This window comes from Harmonia axyridis, chromosome 3 (genome assembly GCF_914767665.1).
Source record: "Harmonia axyridis chromosome 3, icHarAxyr1.1, whole genome shotgun sequence".
Lineage (NCBI taxonomy): Eukaryota > Metazoa > Arthropoda > Insecta > Coleoptera > Coccinellidae > Harmonia > Harmonia axyridis.
Window position 1 is genome coordinate 30,745,334 of NC_059503.1, and position 12,869 is coordinate 30,758,202.

The 12,869-nt window shown below is 32.8% G+C and overlaps 1 protein-coding gene across 4 annotated transcripts in view; it reads right to left on the reverse strand.

Annotated features, from left to right (window-relative positions):
* LOC123675152 (vinculin) overlaps positions 1-12,869 on the reverse strand; it is an 18,538-nt gene continuing 5,669 nt past the window's right edge. For 3 of the 4 annotated variants that reach the window (XM_045610435.1, XM_045610437.1, XM_045610434.1), the window contains exons 6-20: positions 12,712-12,791; positions 12,427-12,657; positions 10,374-10,470; positions 8,685-9,048; positions 7,914-8,147; positions 6,071-6,268; positions 5,896-5,987; positions 4,767-4,854; positions 4,550-4,582; positions 4,274-4,384; positions 4,092-4,145; positions 3,547-3,668; positions 3,355-3,484; positions 1,722-1,925; positions 1-1,033 (exon numbers count right to left, since the gene is read on the reverse strand). In XM_045610435.1, coding sequence (XP_045466391.1) covers positions 861-1,033; positions 1,722-1,925; positions 3,355-3,484; positions 3,547-3,668; positions 4,092-4,145; positions 4,274-4,384; positions 4,550-4,582; positions 4,767-4,854; positions 5,896-5,987; positions 6,071-6,268; positions 7,914-8,147; positions 8,685-9,048; positions 10,374-10,470; positions 12,427-12,657; positions 12,712-12,791 — 2,211 coding nt within the window. In that variant the 3' untranslated portion in view covers positions 1-860. The remainder of the gene's footprint in view (positions 1,034-1,721; positions 1,926-3,354; positions 3,485-3,546; positions 3,669-4,091; positions 4,146-4,273; positions 4,385-4,549; positions 4,583-4,766; positions 4,855-5,895; positions 5,988-6,070; positions 6,269-7,913; positions 8,148-8,684; positions 9,049-10,373; positions 10,471-12,426; positions 12,658-12,711; positions 12,792-12,869) is intronic. The other variant, XM_045610438.1, reaches the window with a different exon arrangement.

Below are 12,869 nucleotides of genomic sequence, written 5' to 3' on the forward strand. Positions count from 1 at the left end.
TTTTGTGCTATGGTATATTAATTTTATTATTTCAATTACATAAATTTCAATCCAATTACATTTCATTTGTATAAATAACAAATACATATTAATATTATAAATATAAAAACGGACGAACAACTATCAGAACAAATATAAAAAGCATGTTCCAACAAATATTTTGATCCTGCTCAAGACATAGCATTTAAAATAGTCTAGATTGTACACTATAATTGGTGTTTTTCACTAAATAGAAATCATCTTTAGTTATGACTCCTCTTTAAAACATAATTTGGCACCTATTGCACTTTTTCAGAATATGTAAAGCTTATAAAAATATTTCTATAAAATATAGCAAGGCAAGTTCTAAGTCTCTATGTTTATCTAGCTTATTATCTCCTTTCGTACATTAAATATATATATATAAAAAATCATCAAAAGTTATTAATAAAAAATATTCCAGTATCAAGATTAGTCAAAAAACAATGTCACAGATGTTAAAAAATGAAATTAATAAATACTAGTTTGTTACTTCCTTTTTAGCGTTAAAATTACATGTGAACACTTTTGAAAATTTTTGTTGATAATTTTTATATTTCATATGTGAAAAATAACTTAATGAAATTATCAAATATTGAACACATTAAACCCGAAATTCTTCTGATACCAATCGAACTAGAGAATATTTATTGTTTTTTCAACATTATGGACCTTAATTGATAATTTAACATAAAAATTAAAAAGAATATGATCCTTACATTGAATTCCGCATATATATGTTCAAAAATCTTGTGAACGGTTAAAAAAAATGTTAACAATATATGTTTTTGCTTAATATAATGTTCAATTGGTTCGAAAAAGATTTCTCTTATAGTCTTATTTTAAGCATAAGCGTACCATGGTTGTCTTCTGACCCATCTTAAACGACCGTGAGTTTGGGCATGAATCTTTACACTTGCTCCCTCAGCAGCCCTCACCGTCTCCTTTACACTTTGCATTAGATTCTGTGCATTTCCTTCCAACATTTCTGTGGCTTCTCTATCTTCTTCTGAACCTGTAAATATAAAGGAAATGTAGATGGCTCTACGCTAATATAAATAATACAGTGGCTATATAGAGTCACCATATTTTTATATATTGATAATCTAACAGTTTATTTATTGTATTGATAATTTAAATAAAATAATATACATCTGAGAATTTTGACATAAAAAAATATATAATAAAAAAATTGAAACCTGATTACAATTACGATTAATATGAATAATGAGAGAGCACTTAAGATATATTTTATTGGTGTTCCCTTAAAGTTGTAACGGTGTAGCTTTTTCTACCTCTTACAGCTATATGGGAAAACCTGAAAAATATTTGTCTGGTCGTTCACAGAATATGTTAGTTTAATTTAATTTTTATGGAGCTTTATCTGAACAGGTGTTGGTGAAATAATTTGTTTTTGAATAAGAACAAGATCTAATTACATCTTGTGTAATTATGAAGGTTAGAGGATTTGTGCGAGATTTTGTTGATGTTTTTATACACTATACTCCCATTATCAATAAGAAGTGTAAAAAAACAATGTTTTCAATTGTTGGAAAGCTATTTATAATAAATAAATTAACTATTTTTATTATAGTCTTTAATGTTTCTCACCTTTGAATGGTATTCCTCTTACTAAGGCATGCAAGAATTTATAAGAATTCAATAGTTAATTACAACATAGAGACAATGGAAAGCTATCTTACCTTGTGCACCCAACATTGTAGCTTTAACAGTACTCAGAATCTTCAACTGAGTAGCGATCGTTGGTATTCTTTCACATACTTGTAGCAAATTAGTACGAATCCTTTTATCAGTACATTCTCTAGCTAACTGCTTGGCTATTCTGGTGACATCGGCGCTAGCATCAGCTATAGCCTTAGCTGTGGCTATCAGTTCCCTCTTGCTCCCTATAAAGAAATTACCATAATTGTAGTTATGAGTGGAGGACAGTCGTCTTTCCACTGAATTGTTGCAGGCTATTGTGACTCAAAGAAAATAATACAAGTTTAAATGGTCAGAGTTTTAGAGTGTTTGATTGTCTCAGTCTTTACTTGTCGGAAATTCATCTTGATGATTAAAAAGTAAAATAACTTATTTCCGCTTTATATATTTATTTTCACAACAATTCTTTCGTCATGATAACATGACTTCGTCAGGTGAGCATGGTAACTAACTACATATTTGGGATACTGTATCCCAAATATGTAGTTAGTTACCATGCTCACCTGACGAAGTCATGTTATCATGACGAAACAATTGTTGTGAAAATAAATATACAGGGTGGCCATTTGAAAACGAAACAGACGAAATAAAGTTTTTCGATAGAAATGCTCGGACAGGTCGATTTCTGTTTCGAGGGGGACAACTTAAGATGTAGGTTACGGACGCATAGCGCTTCAACCCTTGCTACTACAACCCTCACCCCCAAATTTTGAATAGGGAAGATGGGGTGAGTGATACCTCATTTGAAAGGTATTTTTATACTGATTTCAGCACAGTAATTGTTTTTTCATTTTATGCATTAGTTCTCGAAATATTCTTAACTAAGTATTTGAAAATGAAGTGGTGTTTTCATGGCACTTGTAGTGTTTTGTGAAAAATCGACATTTTGAGCTTCAAAACAACCATGACTGCGTCCGTAACCTACATCTTAAGTTGTCCCCCTCGAAACAGAAATCGACCTGTCCGAGCATTTCTATCGAAAAACTTTATTTCGTCTGTAATCTCGTCTGTTTCGTTTTCAAATTTCAAGCGGAAATAAGTTATTTTACTTTTTAATCATCAAGAGTTTTAGAGGTTTGGTTTTATTGACTCTTAAGAAAGACCTTAAAATTTTTCCATCTGGTGTGGATGCACTATAAATTCAGTTTATCTCCCACTGAAATCTCTCATATTATAGTTTCATTTGAGATACCCATAAAAATACCCAAAAAATTTGGTCCCACTAGGCCTACGGGAATCCTTGCTCCGATGTGTGCCAATTTGGCCTACTTCTTCAATTCCTGAGAAGCCTGAATGACTTGGTATCCATGTAAGTTTAAGTTTATATCCAGACCAAGGGTCTCCCAACAATTCCAACTGATTTCAATGTATAGCAGTTGGATTCAGGTGCTGTTGAAGCAGAATAATTATCACTAAAAATTTTGATTTTATTGCCCGCCTTTCTATAGCCAGTGCCCAGCAGTTCTAATGGCAATGTAATATTGTTTTCTATATGCTCACTCAGTGATGACTTGTTGATTTTGGCTTCATTTTGCGGTACCGAAATCTATATATTAAAGTCATTCTAAAGTTGTCAGGAGCAATGCTAATCAAGCAATAATTTGTATTCGTTACCTTTGTCATCGTTGTGAACCAGTTCTGACAACCTGGCCATAAGAACCGCCATTCTTCTGGCTCCACCAATAAGTTCGTTATCTTTAGCAGACCACTGTCTCACCTCTCTATGTAGGTTATGCGCTGCAACCTGAAATCAAGATCGAAGTTTCAATTTAATTGAATTGATGAATCTAACAGTTTGAGCATCACCATTATTGGTTGACTGGAACTGGGAGCGTTCTTGAAAACATCGTCTTCATCATCAGTTTCAGGAGGTGGTGGACGAACTGGAGCTCCATCGCTGGGAAGAGGTGGCCTTGGAGGTGCCTCATCTATCAAGAGAGATATTTTTGAGAATATATAAAATATAAGAAACGTGAATTCTTGAAATGTTAAAATCATCATATTGAGAATGAAGCAAACATCTTATGACAACAATATGAAACAAGAAAATTACCATCTTCCAAAATATATTCCGGAATAAACTTATAACATCCTAAGCAAGCATGAAATCAATGAAAGATAATTACACCACCTTGAAATATATATATTCTGTCATCTTCAGATAAAAGATCAAGGATAGCAAAAGGGACAATCTTTTGAATCTTTGAAAACCCAGAAATGTTAGTCATTAGCATACTAGCAAAAAGCCATCAAGAATTTACCTGGTATAAGTGTTGACATGCAATGGTTAAAAAAATGGCATTTTAGTATTTAGAACAAAGATGCACTCTGAGAAGTTTTTACACAATTACCTCTTTCATTTTGATTGGGTAAAAGTTCTTGGTAGAGCAAATCTGAATTATCTCCTGATTTGTAAAAAAAATATATATAAATGAAAAGATAATTAAATCAATTGATATCAAATATGAAATGAAACTTTTTGAAATTGAAAAATGAAAAATCTTCCGAAAGATATTCAAAAATTCTCTTATACCTCTGGCCCATTTTGGCAATGGGCTAACCCTGCCCTGTTGGTGATGAGTGGGACTAAGTGTCCCCAAATTTCTGTCTCCTGGTGTAGGCGTTCTCCTTAATAGTTCTCCCACTAAAAAATTTTAGGCAAGTGCTAAGTTATAAGCGTTAAGAATCTAGAGCAAAGTAAGACTAATTTACAAGGCAAAAGACGATAGAAATGTTTTGTAAAAGAATACTTTTTCTGACATCTTTTTGGCATTGTATTAAAACAATTACAAAAGCAACATTGAAATACCTTTATCGACAAAGTATGTATGTGCAGGGGGTTCTGTAAGAAATATAAAAAAAAATTATTTGTCGGAAATTGCATTCTAAATTCATGGAAAATTGCCTTAAAAGAAATTTATATTCAAAGAAATGTTTATCAGTTAAGTAGAAAGCTCAATATGTAATGCATCTTTGAAGCAAAATTTATCTTCCACCAAAAGTATGTCCAGAGAAGTATGTCTTACCTAAATGAAGAGAATTCATATCGGGTAAAGGTGGTAACTCTGGATTGATCAGAACAGCCTTACGAACAACTTCCACTGCATTTAACAACTGCAAAAAATTTTCAATTATTTATTTACATTTACACAAGGCATTTGAAATGAACATAAATCAGTCAAATTAGTAGAAAAAAATTTTGTATAGAAATGTTGAAAGAAATTTTCTTTTGAAGATGACACAGTATTGTGTATTTTGGAAAGTTGTTTGTTTTTCCTCTAAAGAGGAGTTCCAGCTTTTAGCGTTCTTCTTCCTTCTCAGCATTGCCAATCCTGGCTGAACTGAAACCAACTGGAATGGCCCAAGTCTAGGTCTAGGGAGGAGTTCGCCTCAGCATATGTATATATAGAAGGTATTGTGTTGTCCTTAACACAGTAAGGTTAGCTCTGGCAAACAGAATATGATTCCCAGTTTCATCCACATTTCTGCACTAGTGGCACAAGGGGCAACATTAATTGATATTTAATATTTATTAAACAGGTGGCCAGTTAGCGCAGCAGTCATCAGACTTGGTTATCTCAAGGCTTTTTTTTTAAATCTCAGGCTTAGAGGACGGCCTCCCAATAAGAAGTTCTGATTGCCTGAGATAGTTATTCTCCATTTGAAGAACAATTTGCTGTCTAGCCATCTCATACAAATGTTCCTGACAGATGTAAGGCAACTTTTAGGTATAGATTTTCAGAGAAAAGATTTTCTCTATTGCCACTGGGATTTCTCTTTTTTTCAAACAGCTATAGCTCAAGGGTCCAAAATGACATGTAATTCGCCCCATCTTCCTAATTGAAATTATAAAAAGGGTGGCAACTCCTCTGTAGTGGGAAAACTTATGATGTAGAAATATATGTTTTGGTCATTTTTGGATATGAATTTTATTCTAATTTGACTGATATCCTTTCATATGAAACAAAATGAATGACAATGAATTTATGTGCACTGCTTCTATCAAAACTATCATTTTCTTCATTGGATAATAGGTGATTCTACCTATTCCTCATTTGGTCCTTATCAGCATAAAGAAAATTATATTGCACATTTGCCTTGATAGGGTTAATAATGTGTTTTTATATGAAAATTTTGAACATTCCAGATACTCACCATTTTGTTAGATTCTCTCCACCTTGAAGCAGCACCTACATCAGAAGGGTTTATGGCAACCAATTTTGCATCTTGTACCATTGGCGGAACACCTTCAACAGATTTTAAAAAACTTGTTCAAGTTTCATCCGAAAGTAGGGATCAGAAAATACATCAATTTATTGATTATACTCACAATTTTGCAAGTAATCAGATGCACGGTTCACGTCATCGATGAAATTAGGATCTTCAGAATTGTCACTCTCCTGTTTGGCTACCAACAACACCCTGTTTGCAAGACGAGCAATAGCAGAGGTATTGTCCACCATCTTTTGGGGTTGCTTGTTCTTAATAGCTTCTTCGCATAAGAATGTATGCTTTCTCATTTGTTCCTCTAGAACAAATGGTAAGCATTAGAATTTTGGCAAGAAAAAGAAGGATTGATTGACATAAGTTCCTTTCCAGTTACTGGATGGGGAAAAGTTGTTGCGCCCTCCTCATTTTTGCAGTTTTGGTATGGAGAGCATCGGACACCTTCCGAAACTCCAAACTGTCCATATACAAACTGACATAGAAACTTAATTGTAATGAATTTATTACAACCATTTTTTCTGGACATATCTTTTGAAGTTAGGTTGACGATTGATCAAAATTCAGAAAAATCTAACCGTTGAAAAAGATTTTATTTTCTTCATTAAATCTATCTTTATTATTTCTGAATAATTCAAAGATCTAAAGGATATTGTATGATTAAATTTTCTTCTCAAGTATTTAGCAACTTTTTTCTGAGATAATATTTATATGAGTTTATGAAAGAAAGTTTTTATTGATATTATATTTTACCAGAGGGTAATGTTTGTTTTATTTGTATATTAATAAAAATCTTAACAATAACACATGAGTCCTAACCTTTATTCACTGCGATTCGTTTGATTAAATTCAATTCTATACCAAAATTATCATGATTCATGGGTATATTGATTAATCTATGAATCATACAGGTATATCCGGCCATTTTATAACATGTGATGAGAAGTAGCATTGATCACTATGTGTTGGTTTCCTGAAAATATTGAAAGTATGCAAGATGTTTAACTTTTCAGGAAACCTAAACTTACTAATATTGCTATCCATGCTAATTCTCATCAAACAAATGGCAGTGAATAAGAGTTACAACCCATGTGTCATTGATAAGATTTTTATTAATAAACAAAGAAATCAAGCATTATGTCTAACGTACCCTATAGTAAAATATAATATCTATTAAAACTTTCTTTCATTAACTTATATGAATATTATCTCAGAAAAAATTACTAAATATTTGAAAAGAAGATTTAATCGCAAAATATCCTTTAGAACTATGAATAATTTAGAAATTTTTATCAAAAATAATAAACATAGAACTAATAAAGAAAATAAATCTGGTATCTACAAGTTGACTTGCAATGATTGTCCTTTGGTTTTTATTGGATAAACAGGAAGATCTTTCAAGAAGAGGATATAAAAACATCAAAGAAGTTATTCATCTGGTAGTTCATTTTCAACATATGCAAATCATATGGGACCATACTTCTAATATTTAATTCGAAATTCTTTATATGGAAAAGACACAAAATTAACAACCTTAGAATACCTTGCAATCAACAGGTATATTTCCCAAAAAATTCTTTTGAATGAAGAAGCAGATGTAAACTCATTCCTTTTATTAAATATCGTCAAATAATTTGGAGGTCCTCGGCGGCAAATGTCCGATATACCTGTAAAGTTTTAGTAATCATGTTTTATCGGTCAATGTTTATATTTTTGTCCTTATATCAGTTTGTCTTCAAGCTATGTTTTGGTCTAATCGATTAAACCTGATGAAGCAATAGTGTTGGCGAAACAATTTTTGAAAACATTAAAAAATTATTTTATTTTATTTCACCCCATCAAGCGGATGAGGCACTGTTGAGGCCCAAGAGGGTGTTACTTACTTCTATGTTACTTAGTTTGGCGTTTCGTTTATTGGCGTATTACTTTGACAGCGTTAAATTAGTTACCTGAAGCTTTGATGAAGTCTGCGGAGTCTGTTGCTTCGTCGCAGAGGTTTCTGACTTTGGTCAGGGTGTCAGCGTACTGATTTTTAAGGTTCTCAAAGTGTTCATCAGCCGCCTTGGATGAAGGATAGTTCATCCTGATACTTCCAGCTGAGGTCAGTTGAGGGGTTAAACTCTCCACTTGATTGGCAGCACTCTGTAAGGATTCAGCAATCTTTTTGTTGCCTCCACTGCCGCCTTGAAGATAAGATAAAAATATTCATTAAATTATGCTTTCCATATTGAGAAAATAAATTCTTGTAGAGAAATCACAATGTTTTTGGAAGTATTTTGACAGATTTCTGTAACATTTTTCTATTTTCATAAAATATTGAGAGTTTCACAATTTTGATTCTGAAACCTCTACATATAAAATTTTTATGCAATCTCACTGTTTGGCAAAAGTTTCTAGTTTAAAAAATTTAATTATTTTTATTATTTTCAAATTATTCCAAGGCCCTATATGCCAAAGTAATCCTTGAACCATAGGATATTGACTAGAAGGGGAATAGTCATGACTATTTCATTATATATTAATCAATTTTATTTTTGTACTCAAATCTGTAGTTAGAGTTGTTGATGTTGACTGATATTTACCATCATTATTTCCACTATTGATATTATTTTCACTATTATTTTGATCCAATTGCCAAGTTTAAGATAGCATTTAAAGACATTCTGAATCATGAGGTGCATTCCGAAATGAACACGTTAATATTAAATATTTCAAATTACCTGCAGCCACCATTTTAGCCGTCTTGACAGCTCTGTTAGAGAACTGCTGCAAGTTCGCTGCTTTGTCTGAAAAATTCTGATCCCTGTTGGGGGTGCCCTCCGGAACCATCACAGCTTCAGTGAACTGTTTCAACGGAGTGACGATGTCGATGAAATCCTCCACAACCCTATTTACAACTGCCTGATTGATCTTCTCCTTCAATTCATGCAGCTTTTGAGAGAGCCTCTTTGCCACTTCATGAGCCTGTGGACTGTCCCCTCGCCCTTGAGCGCAGAGGTCTGAGAGTTGATGCGACAAACCCTCCACCTCGTCACAAAGCTGGAGGACCTCGGTTTTTTGTATGCCGGGCAGACCGTTTGCCACCTGGAGAGTGAAAAAATTAACAAAACAGAACTGTACCACTATTTAGGTGAGTATTATCATTGTATATACAATGGCTTATGGATTGCTCTATATAAAACACTTCAATTGTCTGAAGTATTCTCAACTAAACATTCACCAAGATTTTTTAAATAAAATGAGAATAATTTATATATTCCCTCAAGTAAGTAACGGGAATTTATCATTCAAAAATACTACTTGAGGGGATTTTCCCTACTCATCAACATCTTCAACTGAACTTAAAACCAGCGTTTAATGAAATACTGACTAAATATTGTTGTGTTAGTTTAAGAGAAATAGTCGCTTAAATTTCTTTATGTACCTCACAAATTAGTTCCTACCAATAAATTAGTCGAACCAACACATTCAGTAAAATACCTGGGAATTCAAATTGATAATAAAGCTAGCCTAAAAATACATGCAAATAATACAAAGAAGAAAATTATCAGCAGAGCCAAACACTTCAGAACATTGACATACAGGAACGAAGGAATCAACATGAAAACAGCATCCATCATTTATAAATCCATATGCAGACCACTAATTGAATATGGACATCCCCTTTATGCTAACTGCAAAGAATCCGTGATGAAAATTTTAAAGGTGGCTGAGACAACATCCCTCAGAGCTATTACCAAAATGAGACACCCAAATAACAGACCCAACAAACTCCTTTACCAGATAACCAGGATAGAACCTATTGAAGACCGAATCAAGAAACTGAACACGAAATTTAAGCAGTACCTTGACGAACTCGAGGACATCAAGATTCTCATGCACAATGAACCGGTAGAACATCCCCGAAGAAAATTCCCAACCCAAACGTTAATACAGAAATTGAACTCCTATTAAAACTAATACCTTGTAAAATTGCAAAATGATGATTTTTTTTTTTTGTAAATCTGTTTAAATATTATTTTGATAACTTGTTATCAATAAAGATCTGTTATTATTATTATTAGTTCCTACCATGTCAAACAATTAAGCCTTTCAAGTGGTATCAAATGGTAAAGGACACTTAAGCATACAGGAATGAGTCAATTCACAAAACATTATATCTGGTGATGAGAAAACAAGCTTCGAGATAAACCAAAACCGAAAAAGCTTGTCAAAAATAAAAGTGATATTTAAGTATATGAGGAAAATTATCTGATAAAGAAAAACACAAAACAGCAACGTTTTTCACTGAAATATGTTCTTCCTGTTCTGATCATTGAATATTCAAGAGAATTTCCACTAACAGTGGTTGTCCCAAATGACATCTTCCTATTTTACCTTCTTATTTTATTTTTATGATTAATACTCACTTTTCTTCCTTCTTCTGCTATTAGAGCTATCGCTCTTTGTCCTAAACCTTTATCGTCCTGACCAGGATTGGACAACCATTTCCTTGCTTGCTCCAACCTGGAGATTCAAAATTAATGTGGTTATAATGTTATCTTGAAAATTAAAAGTTTATAGTTTACTATGTTCTAATAATATATTGTATTTCTTTTACTTTGAAATTTTATAATTCTGAAATGGTAAATAAGTTTTTCTCTGTGAGTATTGAATAGAGTGCAGTATTCAATAATTGAAATATCACTATATCCCTTAATATCTCGTATATTATTTTGATGTATGTACCTAATATTTATGATTAACTATACGTGTTTTCTTATTATAATCAGAATGTCTAACTGATTACTTGTATTTGAATCAGTGTTTTTGTTTTCAATGATGAAAGATAATGAATTTATTTATATTTTCAACAGAATTCAACCAATGAATTTTCAATTACTAATCCAAATTACGAAACTGATTATAACTTTGTAATTCAATGCAAAATTTTTTTTTATATACATATATTTAGTAGTATTGAAACAATAATGTATTAGATGTATGAGTATGTATTGCAATTGCTTAATTATATGTTTTATTAGAAAGTGTGTCAATTAAGATTATAATATACAGATTATCTTTTAAATTTCTGAATTTCAACAATATAGTTTATTCCTCACTCAAATTATCAATAATAATCATATGAAGAACAAAATATTTCCAAAACAAAATTGCTCCATATATTGAAATTGAAAAGTCCCCGATCTGATGCACAGATGGCGGTGCTAGTATTGAATCCATATGATTTTTAGTTAGTACCAACCTTCAAACGATACGTGTCAAAAAAGATATTTGAAAAAAGATGGAAAAAAAGAATTTCGTGTGCTGATAAAATATTGCTTTTTAAAGGGAAAAATACAATTGAAGCAAAATCTTGGCTTGATGAAAAGTTTCAGGGGTCTGCACCAGGAAAATCAAGCATCATTGATTGGTATGCTAAGTTTAAACGTGGTGAAATGAGCACCAAAGACGGCGAACGCAGTGGACGCCCAAAAGAGGCTGTCACCGACGAAAAAATCAAAAAAGTGCACAAAATAATTTTGAATGATCGTAAAGTGAAGTTGATTGAGATAACAGAGATTGTGAAGATATCATAGCGCGAGCTCACAATCGATGAAAAGCGTGTTAATTATTCTGAGCAGTGTTTGAAGCTGTTTAAGTGCAATAAACCTGAATTTTTGCTACGATATGTGACAATGGATGAAACATGGCTCGATCATTTCACTCCGGAGTCCAATTGACAGTTAGTTATTGGGTGGACTGCACACGATGAACCGAATCCAAAGCGAGAAAAAACATAACAGTCAGCTGGCAAGGTTATGGCATCAGTATTCTGGGATGCGCAAGGTATAATATTCATTCATTACCTCCAAAAGGGCCAGCGATCATTAGCGTTATTGGACAGTTTGAAGGACGAAATCGTCAAAAAACGGCCCCATTTGAAAAAAAAAAGGTGCTGTTTCATCAAGACAATGCGCCCTGTCACAAATCAATGAAAACAATGGCAAAATTGCATGAATTGGGCTTCGAATTTCTTCTGCATCCACCGTATTCGCCAGATCTGGCCCCCCAGCGACTTTTTCCTGTTCTCAGGTCTCAAAAGAATGCTCGTTGAAAGAAATTTAGTGCCAATGAAGAAGTAATCGCCGAAACTGAGGCCTATTTTGAAGCAAAAGACAAATCATCCTACAAAAATGGTATCGAAAAGTTGTAAGATCGCTATAATCGCTGTATCGCCCTCGAAGGCAACAATGTTAAATAATAAAATCGAATTTTTCCAAACAAACGTATTTTACTATGGTAGACTGGGGACTTTTCAATTGGCCTTTTATATGTATTCCTTTTATGCAGAAACTCATACTAAACGTGCAGTTAGATCAGTCTGATTTAAGCCAAGATAATAAATAAAAACACTTTAATCTTTCATAAGGGTTGAGATAGTAGTACATAAATCTTTTCAATTTTATCATAAAAACTCACCTTCCTTGTACAGTATGCGCTGTTTGTTGGAGACCAGTTTTATCAACTGCAACAACAGCATGAAGAACAGCTTGCTGTAAGTCGGTGAGTTTTTCCCTAATTCCTCTAGCTAGAGACTCTGCTTGGGGTGTATTTCCCTTGCCTTCTTGTCTCAATTCACACAAGGCATCTGTCATTGTAGTCAGATCTGAACAGAATTTGTTGATCATATTGGAATCGTGAGGTAAACATCTGAAAAAGCTACACCTTTGAATGTTATCAAAATTAAAAACTGGAAGATGTTACCTTTGTGATACTTTTTGTGCATCCTCTATAATTTGTCTTAGAGATTTTTCTCCTATTCCTCCTTTCACCGCATTTGAATCCTACAAAATCACAATAAGATTAGTATTGAATTCGGGTGAATTTAAAACTTTAATTTGATCAAAATAACTTTAGAATAG